Source organism: Chrysemys picta, chromosome 11, assembly GCF_011386835.1.
Source record: "Chrysemys picta bellii isolate R12L10 chromosome 11, ASM1138683v2, whole genome shotgun sequence".
Classification (NCBI taxonomy): Eukaryota; Metazoa; Chordata; order Testudines; family Emydidae; genus Chrysemys; species Chrysemys picta.
Window position 1 is genome coordinate 62885706 of NC_088801.1, and position 24865 is coordinate 62910570.

Here is a 24865-nt window from a genome sequence, read left to right on the forward strand (position 1 = left end):
CAGGCCTGGGGCGTAGCTACCTCCCAGGGTTGTGGTTAGTTCATATTTTTAAAACACTTGACACTACAGAAAAGCAAAGCATGACCTCTGATCCATTGACCTCAGTGAGACTGCAGGTGGGCACAGAGATTTTCCTCTGCTATTTGATAGCAGAGTTAGGGTCTTTATAATATATTTTTATTTTACTGAGAAATGAACAACAGAGCGAGGTGTAAGCGCCAATAAGGTTTATTATATGATACCAATCACATTACAAATGCTGGTTGCCAAGAAGGGAAGTGTAACTGATAAACATGGTATAAATCAATCAGAAATGCTTTGTCGTAGTCCAGCTTGTGTGTCCCGGGACTATAAATCCGAGCATACAACGGGCAGGACTAGAAAACCACTTGCAAAAGAATTATGGGCTCAACTCAGCCACCCTTGCTCACCCTGAGCAGTGCCATTGATTTCATGGGCCCGCTCCTGAAATAAGGTCCAGGTCATAGTGAGTGCAGGTTCAGAATATGACCCACTGACTCTATGTTGCAGTACCGAAAAGTCATGCTGGGAAGAGCCGTTCAGAACACCCTCAAGCTGAATGTTCGCTTCTCTTCTGACAAGAACTGAAAACCATTTTGCGAAGGGCAGAATCATGCAGCCATTTATGTGACTCTCACTCGGCAGATCAAATTCCATTCCAGCAATTTGGCTGTAGCTGCATTTTGCCTGTTTGTTTTCTGAGCCCGACTCTGGGTTTAATCCTGGTCACTGATTTCCGTGGAACTATGTGTGTTAGGCCGGTGAGCCAGATTGGACCCTATCACTTACGTGCCTGATCCAAAGACTCCCATGGACTTTAATGGGCTTTGGATTGGGGCCTTAAACACTGAAGGACAGTTGGGAACCTAACTTCCATTGGGCTACTTTGAACATCCCAACATCCCACCCCAATGAAGAGAAGCGTTTACAGCATGGAAATGTGTACTGCTTAGGAAATGTACACTGTCGGCCTAAAGGAACCAACTATGGCGGTCACAGCTCCCCAGTCAGTGACTCCCCGGTACGCCCTGGGTCTCAGGAGGTACTGCCATGCTAGGTAGTTTGGCTGTCCACAGAAAATCCAGTTTCCTTCAAAAACATGACAGGACTGGATGTCCCTGGGATGAAATTCGTCACAGAGAGAAGGATAGTCACAGAAGGATTCCGTCATCCTGCCTCCCACGTCATTCCTTTCATAGACTCGTATCCTTCTGGGAAGATAAACACAAACACAGGTGTATAGCACACAAGCAGCAGCTCTACAGTATATGAGCATAGGTTGCAGGTTGCTTGCTGCCTTATTGACAATAATGATATAGAAATGAATGACGACTTGTGTTCAATTAGCAGAAAAAGGGCTTGAGTCACCACGGCTCTGCCAGTTTTACACAACTGCAATGATTTCAGTAGAGTTCCAGTGGTGTAAGGATAGTGTAAGTAGTGGGGAATCAAGCCTAGGGTGTGTAAATTATACCCAGATTTAGCAAGTGAAGGATGAAAGCAAGTGGTAAGTGACAGCTGGACTGCCATACGGCTCATATGCACCAGCATTGCCAGCGTTACTGTTCTCCAGTGGATAGGGCACTAGAGTGGTGCTCAGGAGAGCTGGGTTCTGTTCTTGACTCCGCCACTAACCTGCAAGGTGGCCTTGGGCAAGTCGCCTCATCACTCTGTGCCTCAGTTTCCCCTCCCTCTGTTTCCCCTCCCATCCTTTGTCTCTTTAGATTGTAAGCTCTACTTCAGGCCTGTCTCTCACTATGTGTTTGTACAGGGTCTAGCTGCATAGTGGGACCCTCATCGGTTAGGGCCTTATATATCTAAATTTATTATGTTGAGGGCATCTGTTTTTCAGAGTTTATTAATTTCATTTTGGGGGGTTTATTTTTAGCAATTTTTGAGTTTTATCTGGCTGTCCAAAAAGGTCTTTCTGTTTGTATCCACTGTAATGAGGAATGTATATTATCTATATTGTTCATTACAGTAATGAATAATCTCTTTGTAATGTTCCCTAGTGAGCTTGAACGTAGTACTTTTCTGAACAGCGCTACATTAAAGTGCACTGGGGAACCTTTAGTGCACACCGGCAGGTTCTACATGGTCCAATTCATGTGCAAGACGCTGGTGGGCTATAGAAATTATACCCCCCATAGTCCGCATTACTGCTCCATGTAGGCAAGCCCTTAGCTACTAGTAAACCTTTCTGGTGTTTTTCCAGTGTTTACTGGATAAACGTCTATTTCATTTTTTTATTGCAAGTGTTTTATCAGCGTTTATTGGTTAAAACCGAAAATCAGAAGCCCTAATTTTATTCTTGCCTCAGCACTCGGATGTCTATAAACAGATTGGTGTTAATTTATCAACTAGTAATTCTGCTTTTCATAAGGAATAGTGAATACGTATTCTCTCAAAAATACCCAGAATTGCTATCTCACCTAACAACCTCCTCCTTATATAGTCATTATCTCTCTAGGAGAAAACCCAACACCTTGAAATAAGAATATACCCCAATATTTTAAATATTTCACCTTCATTTTTCCCTCTTCCCTACCACTCCTAGTTTCTTTCTACCTCTGCTACGAATTTTTATTTTAACTCTGTAACTGTGTAAAGCATTTTGGGATACAATTTGTATGATAGATGCTGTACTAAATCAAAGCCTGATCATACTCCCATTGAAATCAATGGTAAAAACTCTGACGGTCTTCAACGATTGAAGGATCAGATCCCGAGTTAGTAATTTTAGGCCTGGATTCTGCAAACAGGAAGGCCTAAGCCACACACACAGACCTCCCAACCATCCCGCATTTTGCAGGAGTGTTCTGCTTTGATCCCTCCCCAACCTCCTGTCCCAGTTGAAGTGAACATTTCCTGCATTTTGGGACAGATGCGGGGAGTAGTTGGCCCGGATGCCCCTCTGTCTCCATCTACAGAGGGATATACGGGCAAAACCTGAGTGGTAGTGCATCCTGCTTTAGTCTCTCGAAATGTTGGGAAGTATGCAGGCAGGTTCCTGTACCAGTATAACTATGGCAGGTTAGCGGGGTGATTTTTTTTTTTTACCAATATAGTTTTACCAGTGCAACCACGAGTGTAGACAGCGATACTGGTACAAAGGTGCTTTATATCAGTTCAGCCTAGTCTCCTTTTTGTGACTTTATGCACCTTTATACCAGTATACCTGCCTCTGCAGGAGCTCTGCAGGTTGTACTGCTTTAACTATATCCTTGTACAACTTTCGTGCATAGACAACGCCTTACTCAGATGAGTAACCTTCACCTTGGCATTTGCAGGACTAGAGCTTCAGGTTCCGACGGAGCGTGCTTGCTCCAGTCCAGCAAAGTATTTAAGCATGTGTTTAGGCATTTAAACACCTTTACAAATCTATTTGGGCTTCTGTTTCCCATCTCCCCCGTTTGGCTGTCCCTTTATCCTGATTGTAAATTCTTTGTGGCAAGGACGGTCTCTTACAGCACCAAGCACAATAGATCCCTCAACTTGTTTGATGGTTCTAGTGTTACTCTAAAATAAATAATAATAATCATCACCTAGAGAAATGACAGTGAACTTACTGGTGTGATTATGCAACAGGACTTGACGGAGTCATTGAACCCCATCCATTGCTGGTAATTTGGATATTCCCCCTTTTTCAGGAAGTACTGATGTCCTATGTAATGGGGGCGCTCGTAGATCATCCAGCAGCCACTTTCCACCTGGATTGAGTTGCAGCGGTTAAGGTGAGCATGCATATCCGGCTGGTCGGCGGTGACCACATAGGAGCGGCCCTGGAAGTCTCTGTCCTCGTAGAATGTGATCTGTGTTGAAATAACAAAGCAAGTCTAATAACATTGTAAAGCATTTGTTTAAAAAATTGGCGTTGATCTTCTGGCTCCCATAAGGTCTGATCCAAAACCCATCAAAATCAATGGAGAGGCTTCCATTGTCCTCAGTGGGCTTTGGATCAGGCCTAGAAAACATCCAGGATTAATATTGAAGCACTGAGATATGTTTTCCTATCAGGGCACAGCTAGTGAAGTGTGACTGGTTCAGCGGATGATGAGCATAGCAGATGTCTTCAGAGCTGACCCTAAGGATTCTAATGAGCTGACGTTCTCCAGCGCTTCGAGTTGGCCGGGCAGAGATTGTGTGTTGCACCTCTCAGAGTCCAAGAAGAGAAGGAGCATGAGACTCTTTTGCACTGCTGGGGTTTTTGGCTGGTTGGCATTCTGAAACCGTGTAACTTAGGCAGGTGAGAAACTGCTTTCAGCTAGTGAACAGGAGCGGCTAACAGGGGAGTTTTGTGAGCGGGAGTGTGGGGGGTGGGGCTAGATACATTTAACATTCTTTAAAGCCAAAAACACCTCCCGATAAAAACAAAACATCAACAAAGGAAAGAGCTGCAGGAGTAAAAAGAGAATGCAGGCAGAAGTCCAGCAACAGAGTTGGGGGCTATCCAGTTTATTGCACCCAATGCAGCATGTATGACTACCTGCCCCATGGGCAGGTGGCGTATGTGTGCATTCGGTGCAAGGAGCTCCTGGCCCACAGAGATCACGTACGGGCTCTGGAGACCAGAGTGGCTGAGCTGAGGAGCTAAGGGAGACAGAGAGGTACAAAGATGAGATTTTCTGGGACACAGTAGAACGGTCTCATCCTCTGTCTGACAGCCTCTGTGCTGTTGAGGAAGATGAAAGTTTCAGGGAAGGAAAACATCCAACTGGAACAGAGGGAAATGATCCCATAGTTGGGACACTCCTTCCAGATGATGTTGTGGTGTCCTCTCGCTAATACTTCAGTCACTTGAATAGCCTTATGCTAGTAGCAGCAACTTCCAAGTAGGAGTTAAATGTAGTTTTTTTGTGACATCGGTTGATATGTAAAAAAATAAAATAAGGAGAATATTCAGACACATTCCCATATTGCAGTGTGCAAATTGCAGCACCTTATAATAACATGACTCCAAAGAATGGTGTGTGCGATTGTGAAATCTAACCCTCTTTAAAAAGTCAGAAAATAAAACACCAACCGCACAGAAAAAATAAACATAAAATAAAGATTTTGCACATATCATATATCTTTGTATTTGACTGTTATTAAGCACATAAGTTTTTAGTGTTTCCTTTTTAATCTAGTTATTGCACACTTCTGTGTATGTTTTCATTTCTTTCTGTTAAGCTATTCCTACGCTGACGCACTCTGTATAGATACACACACACATAGAATAACATAATGGTATGCTGTATTTCCACACAGGATTCACTCAGTTTTTTTCTTACCTTTGCCATGTTAGCCAGAGCTTAGCTGTGAGACCACAATACTCTGGAAGGTTCAACAGTGCTTTATATAGACAACACAGTGCTGGCTCCACATGAATTGGACAAAAGGGAATTTTTTGTCCAGTAAAGAGAATTCCTCATTCTTTTCCCCCTCATCATCAACATTATTCATTGTAAAGAATTGTTATGGCCTTTTGTTTACTGGGTGCTAAGTGTATTGTTACTGTAAATAACGAAGGGATCAGGTTAATGTGTATGTCAGTCAATATTGCCATTATTTCACTGACGGGAACATGTTCAAGAGAAAATGCTGGTAAACTGCTGCTGCAGGATTGTTTCATAACCTTTATTCTCAGTCTCTTGTTGTTCCCTGAGACAAAGACTTTTTAAAATTTCCATGGGCCCTCTGACATTGAAAAGCAGCCCTGGTATTATGCTAATAAAATGCCCATTGACTTCAATAGGATTTGGATATCAGGGGGAAAAATGTTTTTCCTTAGATTTTGTGGGCTATATTGTATTTATGGTGGTAAATTATTCACACTTAAAAAACCCCTGTGTGTTGTAATGGACGCTTAAATCAACTGGGTATTCACAACTGAGAGTGAAAATTTAAACACTTGAAGTTCCATAGGCAGGGGGATTGAAGAAGTTCAAGAATAAATACCACTCACCTCAGAACAGCAAAGAGACTTTATCTGCCACGGGATAGAAAATAGTCCCATTTATTCTGACCTTTTAAGAGTTCATATATATTACCACAGAAATGTAGCACTTTGTACATAATTTTCTGTGCACAGAAAAAGTTTGTCCCAGTTGAGCACAGAATTTCCTGGTAGGTTTTCACTGTGCATTTTTGCGTTTCATAAGAACGGCCATACCGGGTCAGATGGCCAATCCCAGGTGCCCCAGAAGGAATGAACAGAAAGGTAATCATCAAGTAATCCATCCCGTCGCCCATTCCCAGCTTCGGGCAAACAGAGACTCGGGACACCATCCCTAAACTGGGTTGTTTGGGATTGGTCACATGGTTTGATTCTGGTTGCTTGATTGGCATCATACACCATTATTATTACTCCTTTTACACCTTTGTAAAGTGGTAGCACTTAAAGGTGTGCAGGGCGATCAGCAGAAGCCACTTTGGCGGTTTCTCAGCGGGACAGGCTGGAGTTAAGGTGTTCCGTAAGCTAGTTTAAAAAATCACTGTGGCTCCCATCCTGCACTGGGATCTACTGGCAAGGACATTGGTTCCCATTCCACGTCCCACTGAAGTTAATGGAACTCAGGGGGCTGTGTCACCAAACCTGGATACCAAATCTGTGTTCTGTGCTTTTCCATTCAGACTAGTGATTATACATGCTAGCATTAATATAACTGGACTGATACCAAGTTCTTGAGAACCCATAAGCTACCAGTTGTATTTGATTACTTGCTCCTTTAAAGGGAAACATAGACAGCTCAGGGCCAAAGCTGCCCTATTATTCCAGGCTGTCTCACTGACCCTGTGGCACATATGGCAATTTCCTTTAATATCCTGGACACATCGGATTGAATTAAGGTTAAGTATTTTATGTATTATTGTGGGGTTGTATGTAATGCTTCGAGCGGGCAGATGTGTTCTGAGCTAACAGCTGTTCTGAACTTGTGACCACAGAGAAACCCCTTGGTGGGGTTTGAAGGATGGATCGTCTGCCAGAGCCTTGTTGGAAATAGGTTGGAAATATTGACATAAGTGTAGGTTCTTTTCTCTGTAAGGCTTTCAGCTTAAGAACAGATGTGCTTGCTCAGAAAGGGCTGTGTGGTAGTGTATAGTTATGGACAATTATGGTCTGCAGAGGCAGTCTGACTTGCTGGGGAACTCACAGCGTAGCCAAAGAACTGTGCAACCTGGAAAAACTTCTACCAGGAGGGAGAGGGACACCCGTGTCTACCCAAGAGAGGGGATGGCTGAGAGCTGGGAGCCTAGAGTGGCTGCCCTTGCTGGACCAGACAAAAGAAATACAGGCGCAGTTGCACTAAGCTGCAACAGACCCTTTTTTCTCTCCCTTTCCCTCCATTCAGACCATCAACCTTCAATTGGGCCTACACATATTCTCACCACCTATGGTACAAGAGCATTCTCATCATAGAATCATAGAATCATAGAATATCAGAGTTGGAAGGGACCACAAGAGGTCATCTAGTCCAACCCCCTGCTCAAAGCAGGACCAATTCCCAGCTAAATCATCCCAGCCAGGGCTTTGTCAAGCCGGGCCTTAAAAACCTCCAAGGAAGGAGACTCTACCACCTCCCTAGGTAACGCATTCCAGTGTTTCACCACCCTCCTAGTGAAATAGTTTTTCCTGATATCCAACCTGGACCTCCCCCACCGCAACTTGAGACCATTGCTCCTTGTTCTGTCCTCTGCCACCACTGAGAACAGCCGAGCTCCATCCTCTTTGGAACTCCCCTTCAGGTAGTTGAAGGCTGCTATCAAATCCCCCCTCATTCTTCTCTTCTGGAGACTAAACAATCCCAGTTCTCTCAGCCTCTCCTCATAAGTCATGTGTTCCAGACCCCTAATCATTTTTGTTGCCCTCCGCTGGACTCTTTCCAATTTTTCCACATCCTTTTTGTAGTGTGGGGCCCAAAACTGGACACAGTATTCCAGATGAGGCCTCACCAATGTCGAATAAAGGGGAACGATCACGTTCCTCGATCTGCTGGCAATGCCCCTACTTATACAGCCCAAAATGCCGTTAGCCTTCTTGGCAACAAGAGCACACTGTTGACTCATATCCAGCTTCTCGTCCACTGTGACCCCTAGGTCCTTTTCAGCAGAACTGCTACCTAGCCATTCGGTCCCTAGTCTGTAGCAGTGCATGGGATTCTTCCGTCCTAAGTGCAGGACTCTGCACTTGTCCTTGTTGAACCTCATCAGGTTTTTTTCTGCCCAATCCTCTAATTTGTCTAGGTCCCTCTGTATCCGATCCCTACCCTCTAGTGTATCTACCACGCCTCCTAGTTTAGTGTCATCTGCAAACTTGCTGAGAGTGCAGTCCACACCATCCTCCAGATCATTAATAAAGATATTAAACAAAACCGGCCCCAGGACCGACCCTTGGGGCACTCCACTTGAAACCGGCTGCCAACTAGACATGGAGCCATTGATCACTACCCGTTGAGCCCGACGATCTAGCCAGCTTTCTATCCACCTTACAGTCCATTCATCCAGCCCATACGTCTTTAACTTGGTGGCAAGAATACTGTGGGAGACAGTATCAAAAGCTTTGCTAAAGTCAAGAAATAACACATCCACTGCTTTCCCCTCATCCACAGAGCCAGTTATCTCATCATAGAAGGCAATTAGGTTAGTCAGGCACGACTTCCCCTTCGTGAATCCATGCTGACTGTTCCTGATCACTTTCCTTTCCTCTAAATGTTTCATAATTGATTCCTTGAGGACCTGCTCCATAATTTTTCCAGGGACTGAGGTGAGGCTGACTGGCCTGTAGTTCCCCGGATCCTCCTTCTTCCCTTTTTTAAAGATGGGCACTACATTAGCCTTTTTCCAGTCATCTGGGACCTCCCCCGATCGCCATGAGTTTTCAAAAATAATGGCTAATGGCTCTGCAATCTCACCCGCCAACTCCTTTAGCACCCTCGGATGCAGCGCATCCGGCCCCATGGACTTGTGCACGTCCAGTTTTTCTAAATAGTCCCGAACCACTTCTTTCTCCACAGAGGGCTGGTCACCTTCTCCCCATGCTGTACTGCCCAGTGCAGCAATCTGGGAGCTGACCTTGTGCGTGAAGACAGAGGCAAAAAAATCATTGAGTACATTAGCTTTTTCCACATCCTCGGTCACTAGGTTGCCTCCCTCATTCAGTAAGGGGCCCACACTTTCCTTGATTTTCTTCTTGTTGCTAACATACCTGAAGAAACCCTTCTTGTTACTCTTAACATCTCTTGCTAACTGCAACTCCAAGTGTGATTTGGCCTTCCTGATTTCACTCCTGCACGCCTGAGCAATATTTTTATACTCCTCCCTGGTCATTTGTCCAATCTTCCACTTCTTATAAGCCTCTTTTTTGCGTTTAAGATCAGCAAGGATTTCACTGTTTAGCCAAGCTGGTCGCCTGCCATATTTACTATTCTTTCTACACATTGGGATGGTTTGTTCCTGCAATCTCAATAAGGATTCTTTAAAATACAGCCAGCTCTCCTGGACCCCTTTGCCCTTCATGTTATTCTCCCAGGGGATCCTGCCCATCTGTTCCCTGAGGGAGTCAAAGTCTGCTTTTCTGAAGTCTAGGGTCCATATTCTGCTGCTCTCCTTTCTTCCTTGTGTCAGGATCCTGAACTCGACCATCTCATGGTCACTGCCTCCCAGGTTCCCATCCACTTTTGCTTCCCCTACTAGTTCTTCCCTGTTTGTGAGCAGCAGGTCAAGAAAAGCTTTGCCCCTAGTTGGTTCCTCCAGCACTTGCACCAGGAAATTGTCCCCTACGCTTTCCAAAAATTTCCTGGATTGCCTGTGCACCGCTGTATTGCTCTCCCAGCAGATATCAGGGTGATTAAAGTCTCCCATGAGAACCAGGGCCTGCGATCTAGCAACTTCTGCTAGTTGCCAGAAGAAAGCCTCGTCCACCTCATCCCCCTGGTCTGGTGGTCTATAGCAGACTCCAACCACGACATCACCCTTGTTGCTCCCACTTCTCAACTTTATCCAGAGACTCTCAGGTTTTTCTGCAGTATCATACCGGAGCTCTGAGCAGTCATACTCCTCTCTTACATACAACGCAACTCCCCCACCTTTTCTGCCCTGCCTGTCCTTCCTGAACAGTTTATATCCATCCATGACAGTACTCCAGTCATGTGAGTTATCCCACCAAGTCTCTGTTATTCCAATCACATCATAGTTCCCTGACTGTGCCAGGACTTCCAGTTCTCCCTGCTTGTTTCCCAGGCTTCTTGCATTTGTGTATAGGCACTTAAGATAACTCAATGATCGTCCCTCTTTCTCAGCATGAGACAGGAGTCCTCCCCTCTTGCGCTCTCCTGCTTGTGCTTCCTCCCAGGATCCCATTTCCCCACTTACCTCAGGGCTTTGGTCTCCTTCCCCCGGTGAACCTAGTTTAAAGCCCTCCTCACTAGGTTAGCCAGCCTGCTGGCGAAGATGCTCTTCCCTCTCTTCGTTAGGTGGAGCCCGTCTCTGCCTAGCACTCCTTCTTCTTGGAACACCATCCCATGGTCGAAGAATCCAAAGCCTTCTCTCATCCACAGCTGTTGCTGCATGGGCTGCGCCTCTTGCATCTTTCCACCTCACGTACTTGCTCTCTCATTTCAAATCCCACCTAACACTGACGTGTTCTCATTTGCCAATGCCTTGTCATTGCTTTCTCCTTGTGCTACTCTTCTTCTGAACTCTACATTTGCATTGTGTCCCGTAACTCTCTAATGCAGTCTCAGAGACGGGGCCAGAGCCTCAGCTGGTGTATGCTGGCGTAGCTCCGGTGATTTCACCAGTGTACCGCAGCTGAGCACCGAGCCACCAGTCTGCATGTGAAGGATGCTCTACAAAATAACTGGTTTTACATGTTTCTTAGTGGAACTATAGTCCTGACTCCATCCAGTGGTATTGGAGCACCAAGACCCTGCAGGTCCTCCCCCAGCCAAGCAATTGCAGTTCGTCAATGTACTTATCTGGGCAAAAGTTTGCAGGCTTGTGCCTTTATTGCCTAACATCTGGAGTTTTTGAAGCAGAGCTGAAGATTTTAAAAATGGTATGTGCTCTCTATTGTCTTCTCTGGGATCACGTTTCCTTTGTGAAATCTCCCTGTTCCTAGGGTTTCACTGCTTACACAATGGAGCAGGAATGTGCTTCTGCTGGAACTGGGTGCTCAGTAGGGAAAAAAATGTGCATGCCTGGAACTGGGTGGCTTGCCCCTTGGAGGGCTAGAGACCTGGGGCCAGCCAGCCCTAGTTACTCAGGAAGCACACCTGAGCAGGGATCAGCTGATTCCCCTGCAGGAAGCTACCAGGAGAGTATTCCCAGGGAGAGCAGAGGCTGCTGGGGTGAGGAGGGTCTGGCAGAGAAACCTGGAACCTGAGGAGTGAGGCACAGACAGGAAAGGCCTGGGAGTGACCTGGTAAGGTGGTAAGTGGATGGACGCAAGACCTTCATTTTTAATGTGTGTTAATTTCATAACCCCGAGCCCAAGCAGGGGTGTGAATGAACACATGGGCTTGTGAGTTACTAAAGAGACCCCTTGGAGTGGGAAATGGAAGCAGGGGGCTGCTTGCAGGGTTGCCATGAGGCTTTGTGGGACATGGCCCCGGATGACAGTGCAGATTCATTTAAATTCATAAGCCAGGTGTTTCCTTTCTGCACATATTTGAGGTCAACTTTGGCTAGCAAAATTGTTTATGGAAAAGTACACTGTATGTTCAAATAATGCTGAATTGTCGGTGTAAGAGGGTCAGCAGCCTCCTGAGTGTGTCGTCCCCTCTCTTTCCCCCCCCCCCCCACCCCCGGCCAGAGGTCACTCGGTAGCACCTGGCCTCAATTTCCTCTTCGTCAGAGCCCCTTAAGAACGCCGCGCAGTCTCTCAGCCAATCACAGCCCTTCTTGAGATCTGGGGACTTGGGGGTTTTATTAATTAACACCCAGTTCCCAAAACAAACGCAAAAAAATCTTCCACCCAAGCTGGGTGCAGTCCTTCCTCCCTTAGGCACTGTCCTATCCTGCTCTCGGGGCCTTCGCCCAAAGGAAAGACAAAACTTTAAGTTGCGTTTTCCCAGCCCCCATTCCCTTCCTCAGGAACCACTGCAGGAGCCCCTCTCTCCCTGCGGCTTCACTTGGCAGTTCTTTTTCTAGCTCAGCCCTGGCTGAATTTGCCCTCTAACTCTTTGTAGCCTAGGTGCAGGCCTGCCCCTTAACTGGCTCAACTAGGAGTACCTGCTCCGGCACAGAGGTGCTGGTCTTATTTTAATCACATTCCAGATGAATGTTCTGTAGGCCCCACAGAATGTGTCCTCTGGGAAGCAAGAAAAGGATTAACCTCTTCTGTGCCGTATTGCAGGGATCTGCAAGGGAGCAGGGTAAAGTCAGCTGTGCAGGTGAGTGGGGAATCAGCATGTTAACCTTAGGAGCAAGAGACAGGATCTAAATGAATTTAGTGAGACCCTAACAGGTTCTGGGTGGATCTCTCCCACTAGTCAGGAAGTATCTGCGCTCTATGGAATTCCATTCATCCCAAAGGCATTCCCGGAGCTGAGGTTAGTGTGGCAGTTGAGTGCTTCAGATCCTGGTAGGGATGATGTGCAATCGGACAAAACATGTGTAAATGATGCTGGAGGCCATTAGGGACATATTATAAATTGAATAGTACAACGAATGTGTCATGGAACTGTTAGGACTCTGGGGACCTGGTGCTCCACTACACTACCCTGCTTTCACACCAGCGTTAAGTCCACTGATGTCACGATACTCGAGTGATGAGCGGAGAATCACGCTGAAGACAAATCACATAAGGAATAAATTTGGCCTTCTGTCTACTACGATATTGAAGGCTGGGTTTTCAACAGACAGAGCCTGAGGTAGCTACACTATGAAATGCGCTGCACTTGTACATCTGCAATGGTACACACGTGTGCCATGATTGTATGTACGTAAATTGAGTAACTATACATACAAACAAATACTTGGATGCCCAAGTACCTGTTGGTGCATACTACGCCACACAATATTGGTGCAGTAAGGTCCACAGTTTTTGGAGTGAGGTACTCAGTCTCTACCTTCCCAATGACTGCTCTACAAGGTCATACCACTACATAGTGTATGTGTACTGGGATTGGCGGGCTACTTCTGATGACAGGCAAAGGAGGAGCCGCCTTATTTTTATTCTAATTGAGGATTTCAGGAACACCAAACACTTTGGGGTCAGACTGTTGGTGAGCTCAGTTAATTGTTATATGCAAAATAACATTAAAAGATGCTACGGTATGAAGTTTGGGGCCAGATTTTCAGCGGGTCAAAACTGAGCAAATGTCCATGCATTTGTACACACCCACTTTGCACACACAATCATGCTATGTATGTGTGTACAACTGTAGAACTATTTGCGCACACAAATATACCTGAGCAATAAGAATATCCGTGCCACAATGTCATACCACTCAGTCTAGTGCTGGGTAATAAAACATATTTATATTTTTGTACAAACACACACACTTTCTTTCCTACGGTGGCTGCCTCATTCTCATTCCCCAAATCAAGACTTTTTCAGTCACTCCTTTAAACAAACCATAAACCTCACATGTACAGGTCTCGGAAGGAGATGCATGCCCCTAAGGAGAGCAGAATATTGAAGATTAAATGTGCTGTGTAAATCTGAAAGAATTTTTCCCCAAACTTATTTTTAGAGGGTGAGCCAGACTGTCTATTTCTGATACCGACTCTCTGCACACTTTGTAGTTACATGACATCTCTTCAAGGATCTCAATGCATTTACAAACATGAATGAGTACAGCCCATCAACACTTCTTCATGGAGCTGAGAATTACTGTTGATGGAGAAACCAAACTCAGAGTACTCCACTTGCCCTTGGTCACAAGGGCAGTCTATGATACATCTGGGGAGAGAACCAGAACTCCTAATGCCCTCTCTTGTTGGTTAATCACATACAAACCTTCCGCTCTGGGGCCCAGAAGTGCACCCAGGACAGCAAACAACGCACATAGTTTTACTGGCTTAGGGCAAGGAATATTATTTTTGGTAGGCCAAAACAAAACAAAAACTACTTTGGTCTCTTCATGCTCCTCAATCATTGTTTTACAAAACAAAAAGTCACTGGCTAAGGCCCTAATTCAGCAAAGCACTTAAGCACATCTTTAAGCACTTTCAGCATGTGATTAATCCCATCGATATTCAGTAAAGTTCTGCACGTGTGTAGTGTATAAGGAATTGTGTGGTATCCCTTTTCAATGCTTTGTGAGCCCTCTAGTGGTCCTCACTATCCTGCTTTGGAAGCCATAAGAAGAACCCTTCCAGAGTAGCAGTGTATATATGGAGCTATGTTGGTGTATAGCTATAAACACGGTTATCTGGACCCCACTGTACTCATATAGTCCCTTCATATTATGTACGTTGTATAGGGAGCACAAGATGCAACAACATTATTAAGTGCTCCGCTGAATCAGGCCTTAAATGAATGATGGTGGGCATTAAAATGTAGCATAAGTTTTATAGTGTTGTTGTAATTTACTGTTTCTTGTAAATTATACGCGGCATGCTGCGGGGCTGAGGTGACTGCTATATGCAGATATAATTACATTTATTATAACTCATTTGAAATAGAATTTTCTCAGTCAGAGCAGGGATAGCGTGCTGTTACTAATCCAGAATGGCACACTTCTTTCTTTGCATAATGACTGCCTGGCTATTGAGCATTTGGGCCAGATCCTCAACTGGTATAGATTAGCATGGCTCTATTGAAACCAGTGAAACCATCTATGGATCTGGTTAAGAACATCAGAACGGCCATACTGGGTCAGACCAAAGGTCCATCTAGCCCAGCATCCTGGCTTCCGACAGTGGCCAATGCCAGGTGCTTCAGAGGGAATGAACAGAACAGGTAATCATCAAGTGATCCATCCCCTGTCGCCCATTCCCAGCTTCTGGTAAACAGAGGCTAGGGACACCAAGCAATCTTAAATCAGACTCCATGGCTTGGTGCCTCTTTTAATTCAAATTTACTTAAAATATTCTAGCAAACATGACACCGAAGAAGGAATGTGGAGTTTGTCAATGATGTATTTAAAACACCATCTTTTAGTGTAAATCCACCATCCGCCATAAAGAGCCAACTTTGGCATTCACAGCACCCCAGTTAAGGAGCCTTCTGTACTCCCTGGGTTTCAGCAAGTATTGTCAGCACCCTCTGAAGTTCGGCAGCTCATACAAGATCCAAGAGCCACCCAAAACATTGAGGGAGTGGATCTCAGGATAATGGATGCAATCCTGAACTGAGGGACAATCATCTGTGAGCTCCAACATTTGGCCTTGAAGGTCATCTCTTTTGAAGAGCTCGATCTTGTGGGAGCCAGTGTTCTGAGATGGCAAAGGGACCACAGAGAAGGAAAGACTGAAATACCTCTAACTTTCGAAAGCCAGACAGATCTTCTACTGATTAACTCTGGCTGCTATTAAAGAAACATACACAGAGAGATACTCTTTTTTCATATCTGTTTGCCGAGAGGAAAGGTGGCATTGTGGTTAAAGTACTAGACTGGGATGGGGAAGATGTGGGTTCAGCTCTCACCACTATCACGGTCTTCCTATGACCTTGGGCAAGACACTTGCATTCTGTGCCACACTTCCGCAAATGTAAAATTAGGATGATATGACCTTTCTCCCACCCTCTGTCAGTCTTCTCTGTTTCCATGGTGAGCTCTTCAGGGAAGTATTGTCTCTTACTATGTTTGTATAGCACCTAGCATAGGCGCCGACTCCGTGGGTGCTCTGGGGCTGGAGCACCCATGGGAAAAAAATAGTGGGTGCTCAGCACCCACTGGCAGCCTCATGGATCAGCTCCTCCCCTTACCCCCCAGCCCTTTCTCCTGCCGGTGGGCCCCACCAATCAGCTCCTACCCCTCCCTCCCAGAGCTCCCACCTGCCACAATCAGCTGTTCAGGTGTGCAGGAGCTGTTGGGAGGGGGAGGGGGCACTGAGTGGAGTCATCCACTTTCAGAAATCAGGATAGTCTCCCCTTTTTAAGAAAGTACTGTTGTCCCAAGTAATTGGGGCACTCATATAAGTCGTCCCGCTGCCTTTTTCTACCTGGCTGAAATTGCATTGTTTCAAGTAGGATTGCAGATCCGGGTGATCAGTGCTACATTGGTAACAATGGCCCTGGAAGCTCCTGTCTTGGTAGAAGACAATCTGCAATGTAAATATTGATAAGACCTCACCCAAATGCATGTATTAGATCACGATATTGGCATATCTGGTCTTGCAGGTCTGCTGCTCTGCTCACCTTTCCCATTTTCACTAGCTCGTAGAGGTGACAGCTCGGAGCCAGGACCAAATACAGAGATGTCTTTTATCCACAGCAGACCTAATGCTGCAACTGCAAGAATAACACAAAAGGGGCATTTTCTGATGAGTAAGGGGCTTTCATGTTTTCTCTTTATCATGAGGAATGGCATTTACTGTACGTAGCATATTGCATTCATCATCTTTGCTACATTTGTGTTATTCTTGGTGCCCTGAGTGCTAATGAACTGTTCATTATATAACCTTGAAGACAATGGCAGCAGAGTGGAAACTGATGTGTGCCAATCAACACCAGCTGAGGATCTGGCCCAGTATGTGAAGCAGAGACTTATCGTCTTTAGATAAAAGTGTCCTCAATTGTATTTGCCAGTGAGATCGAACAGCACACTTGGCCCATGTGTGCATTCTATCCCATCTACCCGCCACTGTTGAATTAACTAAAATTCATTTGCAAAATTTAACACCATTAATTTAGGCTTGAATAGGAACTGGGGGTGGCTGGCTCACTACAAAAGCAGTTTTGCCTCTCCTGGAATTGAGAGACTTCCATGGAGTTACATTTATTTGCACCACGTCTAAATTTGGCCCACAATCAATCACTACGGCTCTTTCATGAAAACGAACTGTTTCTTACTCCTTTTGTTATAAAGAGATGACAAAATATGAACTCAGTTACTATAGGAAAATGCCTGATGCCCTTAAGGCATGCAAAAGAAGCAACATCAGATGTGTATCATAATACATGCTGCAATGCTACCCTACATATTGGAACATATCCTGACTCCACAAAACAGTAACAGAAAGGAATTTCTGTCCGTGTATCATGTACCATAGCTCAGCTATGGGAAGGGAAGGGAAGGAGAAAGGAATAGCAGAGATCAAAAGACATATTCAAGTAGACTTTGCACTGACTTCACATTGGAGGGTTACATGTTTCCCTGCACCGTCTGAAAAGTTCACCATTTATTGGGCTGATTGTGCTATCAACACAGCTACTTCAAATATTTGAGCAATTGAACCAACTGGGTCTTATCTGACATTTTGCTTTGACTTCAAATTATGGGTTACTTGCTAATACTGAAGCTCAGCAGTTTTAGTCCTGGCAAACTCTCTTCTTTTGAATGTTCTTACAAATTGCTCTGCTTCAGTTTTGAATTCAGAGCATAAACTGATCACCAGCTGGAGCCAGGAAGACACTTTCTTCCCTAGAAGAACACAGTCAGTACATCATGGGGAAATACATCACTTCCCGTAGTGGTCCCTGTGGAATACAGGACTGGATGAGCCATTTGGCTTGTTCTCTTATGACAATGTCTATTCCCCAAATCTAAAACCTTTAAAACAAACCACTGCACACCTAACCGGGGGGTGCAAATCGATGCATGTAGACTTTAATATTTCCAAGAGGCAATGCTTAAAAGCAAAGAAACTGGCACACTCAGAAATGAGAGCACAAAATTGAGCTTGTATGTGCAGCTGGAGAAACCTGTTCAGGCATGTAAGGGTATCCACCTTGTCACCTAACTTGGCGTACAAACTTAATTGGATGTCTTGGTGATTTATTTAAAAGCGTTCTTTGCAATGATTTAGTCTCCAGTTCCAATGGAGCAAATGGCTATTTTTGGCACAGAAGCATGAAGGATTTGGAGGGAAGCGCACCCAGACTCCTTCACTCAGCAGGGTGTTAGCCAGACGGGGCGAGCTTTGAATGTTGTGGATAGAGGGAAAGAGATACTGGAGGGCACGCTGAGGAAAGAGAAGAAAGGGCAGTCACCCCATTGCTTTCCCAGACCTTTCTACCTCCTTTTCCTTCTCTGCCTGCTCCCCTTCATAGAAGGCCTTGTGTTTCCTCTGTTGGTTGAAGCTGTGGGTACCTCCCTCCATGATTGGCAGCTCTGGCAGCTGTGTGGGGTTGTGATCAAGCTGCTTGCTTGTAGACAGGAGAGGGTCTCCTTCCCCCTGTGTCTGTGCTCAGTATGGGGTTTTGTAGACCCCACTGCACTCTTGTTACCACAGTATCTGGTAAGAGCTCCCAATCTTCAATGGGTTTATATTCACAACACACCTGTGAGGTAGGGAAATGCTATTATACCCATTTTAAAGACAGCCTCTCTCTGTCTCACGTCTCTAAATGACTGGCAAAAGGTCATACAGGAAGTCTGGGGTGAAGGAGGAAACTGAACCCTGGTCTACCTAGTCTAAGACTGACACCCTAACCACTAGACCATCTTTCCTCTGAGCAGCTACTGAATCAACACTGAGCCTGTTTTCTAGAGGCCAATAGTTATGCCCCATGAGAATTCCTGTCCACAAAGTAGTCACCTCCTGGGATACTAGAAAAAAGGGAGCCCTAAGGGTCTGAGTAAGAATCAAGCACCCCTGTGTTCCAGTCCCAGCTCCAACATAGTCTTGGGTAAGTCACTTAAGCACATTTTTTCTGGTGCTGTAGCCAAATCTCCTTTATAGGGATGGGGTAAGAGCTAAAACCTGAAATTTTGGAGCACGCTTGCGCTCAGATTTTTGTGGGGTGTTATTTCACCTTGAGCCATTGGAATGCTACACACTTCTCTAAGTTCTACCAAGTGGCTAAGAAGGCCGGTGTTTTTCAGTGTATCAAACCCTGTGCCCCTACTGTCAGTCACTGTAGGATCAGCCAATTTGTGATGAGCTCTAATTGGAATATACAGACTGCTTCCTAAGCTTCTCTTTCCCCCATATCCTTGTAAAGGAAGTGGCTAATATTGTGACTCATAGAATCATAAGACTGGAAGGGACCCCGAGAGGTCATTTAGTCTAGTCCCCTGCACTCATGGCAGGACTAAGAGTATTATCTAGACTCCAGGGTTTTAGCCTTTGGCCACACCTTTGCTTACAAATCTCAACGAGAGTTAGATAACCTTGGAAGATCTGACATCCTGTCCTCTTTTGTAACTAGGACTCTGCCCCAGAGCATTTGGACCATTGTGTTCTTCCCTTAGACACTCAGCATTCATTCTTTGGGGTTTATTTTGTTTATGGCTTTCTGATGACACACCCCTTTATTCCTGTGTAGGAGTTTGGCCAGCGGCTATAGAGATCATGATTAGTGAAAGAAGGCCGAAGTGTTTTGGCCATGTGTAGATGTCAAAAAACTGTATTCCTAAACAAGCCTTTGACTGGATGGCACTTAGTGGAAGGCAGAAAACAGGAGGACAATAGACAATGTATATGAAAACCATTGAGAAAAATGTTACTGTCCTGAAAAGAGACTATAATAGAGCAAGACATGTGGCATTAGACAGAGGGAGGTGGAAACGCTGGGTTGCATGATGTGTCATGAGACAGGAGAGCAACTAATATAAATAATTAGGGGTTATTTTGTACTAAGTATCTCAACCCCTTTGGACGGCTTGGGCTTGTTTTCGTTTTCATGCTGAAAAGGTTGCCAGGTTAACTGTTGCTCTTCTTTGGAAGAGTGTGACAAGTAGCACCCTTGCAGGGCTTTCTTCTGCTCTCACCACACTTATACAACAACATAACTCCCCTGCCTCCAGTAGACTTACTCCTGACTTAGTGGTAGGACTGAGAACAGAAGAGGGCAATCAACACTGCAGTATATATTGCTTAAGAGAGTGCACTCAAATAATGGCTGGGTGTTGGGGTGTCTACCCCACTCCAGACCTGAGTAAGTATAACGGGACAATTAATGCTGAGACAGGCTGCACCTGGAGCAGAATTAGGGCAGATAAGGTCTGACGGAAGATGAAGGCCAGCTGGGCAGGGACAGGCTGAGCTGGTATAAAACCAGGAAGTGGAGCACAAGGAGGGGGCTACAGGAAGGAACTCTGTAGTTACTCCCTAGAGAGGAAGCACATTGGTAAGAGAGAAGGAGGTGCTCTAGGGAGACAGTAAGTCCTGGGATCCTGCTTTGGACTGTAGGACTTGAACTTGAGAGAGGATGAAGTAGCCCCAGGGAGCAGAGGAGGCTCTAATGGTAACCCAGGGATGGGCCAGAACACAGTGAAAGAAAGGTAGGAAGCAGCCTAGGAGAGCAGCAATAGAGTCTGGGATAACAAAGACCATGGTTGCTAGTTATAGGCTGGCTGGTCTGGAACCGAGTAGCAGGCAGGCACAGGTCCTCCTACCAGCCACTGGGAAGTGGCACAGGATTGCAGGAGACACCAACTGGACAGCTGGTCTGGAGTAGGGTGACCAGGTGTCCTGTTTTTAAAGGGACATTCCTGTATTTAAGTCTTCCTGCAGGTGTCCTTTTTCTTAAAACGTACAAATTGTTTCATATTTTCTGTCTTCCCCCAATCAATACTGGTGGGTCCTGCTGCTGGCCAGATCCCTGCTCAGCAGCTGACCACTCACGAGCAGTGAGTGGAGGGGCGAATCCAGTGGCCGATGATGGGGGTGGGTGTGCAAGGTTGGTGGCAGGGCAAAGCTGCAGCGCACGGGGCCAGCCACTCCCCCTGCTGGTCCATCAGCGCAGCTCCTGTTGCGTGCCGGCTCTCGGCCAGCAGGATCTCGCCCCCTGTCCTGTTTCCAGCCAGCACTGGTTGCGCACTGTGGTGGCTGGTGAGTGCAGGCGGCGGAGGGTTACATGTCTCCTCTGCTGCCCACCCGTTGACCCTTTACATGCTCCCCCTCTCGCTCTCCTCTCCCTGCTTGGCCCCTTTACCTGCCTCCCCCAGCCCTGCTGCTCCTCCCCATCCTCCCCATTGGGGCGCATCCTGCTCCAGCGCTGTGCAGAGAACCAGCCCGGTCGGAGCACTCAGCTCACCAACAGCTTGGCTGGCAGGCTGCTTTCTTCACCCACTGCCTCTGGCTGGGCCAGTGCCCCGGGAAAGCCCAAGACCCTCTGGCCCGGGGTGCTGGCCAGGAGGCGCTAAGCCCTGTGTGTGCTAAAGCCCCGCACAGCGCTGGCAGGGGGTAGCCTCTCTGCCCCTCAGCTAAACTCTGGAGTGGCAGGGGGGAAGCGATCTCCAGCCTGTTCATGCCCTGATTCTGCAGACTCTCTCTTCACCTGCCATCCTGCCCCCAGGGATTGTGGGGCTGCTCTGTCCAGTAGGTACCCTGCCCTGCTGAGCCCCTTCTCTGGCTGGGTTCACTAAAACCCCAGCAGTAAGGTTCATGGGCCCTGGTGCACAATGCATCTGTGGGGCTTAACCCCTTCCTGCCCGCGCTGTAGCCAGGGGACAAGAGGTGGGTGGGTTACGCCAGTGGCCAGCAGCAGCCTGGAAGTGTTAGCTGCCTTTTGACACTGTGCAGGCAGGAAGGGAGAGGAGCTGCTTTCAGAAACAGAGGGGCAGGCGTGGAAAAGATGAGCTCTGCAAAGACTTGGGCCAGATCAACTCTTCCCCAGCACCTCCTGCCCTGTGGCTGGAAGCAGCTCCCAACCCTTCCTTCCTGCACAGTGCTGAAAGGCTGCTGCTGGCCACATTCGTGTGAACCCTGACAGAAATTGGTGGGGGGGGGGGAGGAATGTGCCTGTGTTCCCCCCTCCACCTATTGCCTCAGGAAGATGTGGTGCCAGGTACCAGGAGAGGAGGGTCTGTCCTGGGAGCACAGCCAGGCATGGAGGGTGGAGAGCACCGGACAGGTAGGGTCGGGTCAGTTGGTCACCCACCCCGTTGAGAGAGGGGTGTGTGTGTGTGTCACCTCTCCCTGTTGTGTAGGAGTGTGTGTGTGTATGTCACCTCTATCTGTGTGAACCCTAAAGCCTTAAAGATAAGAAGGTAAATAAAAAGTCTCCAGCTACGCAGTATTTCTTTTTAACATGGGGTTCAGTCAACTTGATGTTACTTTGAACGTTGGTACTACATAGTGCTGATTGATTGCTGTTGAACTTGCTTGAATACGAGTAATTTTACCAGATGTCCCATCTTCAGCATAGGGAAATATGGTCACCCTAGTCTGGGGGGACATTGATGCCCTGGAAGGAGGCGGGGGACTATAGTGACATTGCCGAAGGGCCAAGTCGTGAAGAGAGAGAGCAGGCTCACAGCGTGAGTACTGCCCCAGGTGGGAGCTGATCCCAGATGTAGTCACAAAGAGGTGCCCCTGCTGCTGAGTGAACCCCATGACAGGCTGTTTCGCACAGGCTCCAATCAAGCACAGCACTTAAGCACATGCGTAACTTTCTCTATGGGACTATCCATGAGCTTCAGTTAAGCATGCGCTTAAGTGCTTTGCGGGATCAGAGCCTCACGCTGTCCCGCAGAGGCCATTTGCTTCCAGAATGCCAACCGGTTTTGGGCAGTCTGTCTAGAGATTTCTATTGAATTCATCTCCCATACGACTGTACAACTGTAGAAGGTCCGGACTCACCCCTGCGGATATGGGTACGGCCCGGTGCGAGATTTACACTATCTCCCCCGCATTTTCAAGGGCCAGCGAGAGCTCACCGGACACCGCCGGAACCGCGACGCTTTCCAAGGCTCGGGCCCCTCTCTCAGGGCGAACCCATTCCAGGGCGCCCTGCCCTTCACAAAGAAAAGAGAACTCTCCCCGGGGCTCCCGCCAGCTTCTCCGGGATCAGTTGCGTTACCGCACTGGACGCCTCGCGGCGCCCATCTCCGCCACTCCGGATTCGGGGATCTGAACCCGACTCTCTTTCGAGCGTTCTAACATGCCAGAGGCTGTTCACCTTGGAGACCTGCTGTGGCGCCTCCTGCTGGTCGTCCAGGGAATTAGCTCTCCAGCCTCTGGAGCGCCCTCTGCAGGCCAGTGATCCGCCTGTCCTCTTCCTCAGGCTCCCGTGTCCCTCCCAGGACCCCTGTGCCCCTTGCTCTGGGTGCTGCCCCCTGGCAATACCCACACACGCTAGGTCTCCCCTCCCAGGGGAACCCCCACCCACTAACCCCACCTCGCCTCAGGATAAGGCCACTGCCAGTCACCATCTAGCCACCACTCTCTGGGGCAGACTGCAGTATAGGCCACTCATCATTGGCAAGGTTGGGTTTGGACCTGCTGCCTTGGCCTAGCCCTGGGCTGCCCTCTGCAACCCCCAGTACTCCTTGGCTTATTACCAGACTGGAGCTCCCAAGCCTCTCAGCCTTTCCCCAGCCCTGCTCAGGTACCCTGTCTAGCTCCCTGCAGCCAGGCCCTTCTCTCTCTGAAGGCAGAGAGAGACTACCTGCTGAGCTCCTGGCTCCTAGCCTCTTATATAGGCCAGCTGACATCTGATTGGGGCATGGCCCCAGATGCAGCCACTTCCCCCAATCAGCCAGGGTTTTACCTTGCCCTGCCCCAGCCCTCTGCAGGGCTTTTCCAACCCCTCAGGGCAGGAGCGGGTGTTCATCCTGCTACAACAACATACGGCCAACAGGCCATTGGAGATGATACTGTCTAGCACTTATTACTGGAGCCCTGGCCCCTGCTACAATGCTGGGCTTCTCTCCCTGACAAAAGAGCTTGTGTCTTTGATCTACGTGCAGACACTCAGCTCGGCCTCACCTTTGGCGTCTCCATAAGGGGACTGTACTGTAGCCTTGGAGGGCATGTTAGAACTGAATGTCTCATTGCCTTTGCTCTTTCCTTTGTATTTAATCTTGTCCCTTGCACAACTTGATAATCATATATACAGATTAGTCTTTCCAGAACGGTGACCCTTCATCACTGCCCATGAAGAGCCAAGGATCAGAACGCATCTTGCTGTATATAACAGTCTCTTTGGATCCAAAGTGCATCTGCTGCTGGTATGGCTGGCGAGCGCTTTCTGTGGCTCCCCCTCCACCAGCCTGGTGAATGCTCTGTATGGCTCCCCACCAAAAGAGACAGGAACAGCAGCATGGGGCCCTCCCCTCCCCCAGGAATGGGAGCAAAGGCCCTCCACCCTCAGGGACAACAGGGGGTTCTTTGTCCCTCCTACCTTGAGATAAAGGGGTAGAGGTAGTGGAGCTCCAAAAACTCTCACCCAGGCTCCAGGGTATCTGCTTGGTTGGATGGGCTGGGCCTGCAGCATTTCTATTCCTGCCTCCCACAGTCCTCTGCTGGGCTGGTGTTGGTGGTTCCTGCAGTTGACCTCACATTGAGGTGCATTGTTCAAAAGCTATTGTTTCAGGCTGGCTGCAGATTTAGGCAGATGTCTCTGCATTGGTTCCACCTGAGTCATACTTTCAATCTTTGCTTTACACCCCTCTGGGCCAGAAACCTCCGCTTTTGTTACAAACAGGAGGTTCCAGTGTAATCAGATAATTAGGCCCAAGGCTCAGACCCTGGCTGGGGGGAGAGCTGTGGCTGGTGCTGTCCCTCAGCTGGGAGGGGGCTGTGGCTGATTCCTGCCATCAGCTGGGTGCTCAGCTCTGCCTGCTCCATGCCTGGTGGCTGCGGGGACTCTGGCTGCTGCTCCCTGGTGGTACTTCCAGGGCCCTCTGGCCAGGGAGTGAAGGCTGGAGCTCAGCCCAGGGCCCCTCTCGCCCAAGCTCCAAATCTCTGGTAAGGGGGGAGGGAGGTTGGAGGATTATGATCTAGACTGTAGCTGTATGATTACAGTCCTCCTGTCTGCCTCTCTATGGTCCAAGTCCTGCATGTTTCACTCTATGGTTCA

General features: G+C 47.5%; 1 protein-coding gene and 1 pseudogene across 1 annotated transcript; both read right to left on the bottom strand.

Moving 5' to 3' along the window:
• Positions 1-212: 212 nt before the first annotated feature.
• LOC101944329 (gamma-crystallin B) lies at positions 213-24759 on the bottom strand. Its single transcript, XM_065561001.1, has 3 exons — positions 24188-24759; positions 3591-3833; positions 213-1232 (listed from the first exon to the last, which is right to left on the bottom strand). The coding sequence occupies exons 1-3, from the start codon at positions 24278-24280 to the stop codon at positions 1215-1217; spliced, it is 354 nt and encodes a 117-aa protein (XP_065417073.1). The 5' UTR covers positions 24281-24759; the 3' UTR covers positions 213-1214.
• On the bottom strand, positions 15109-16321 carry LOC101939211 (gamma-crystallin B-like; annotated as a pseudogene).
• Positions 24760-24865: the final 106 nt, after the last annotated feature.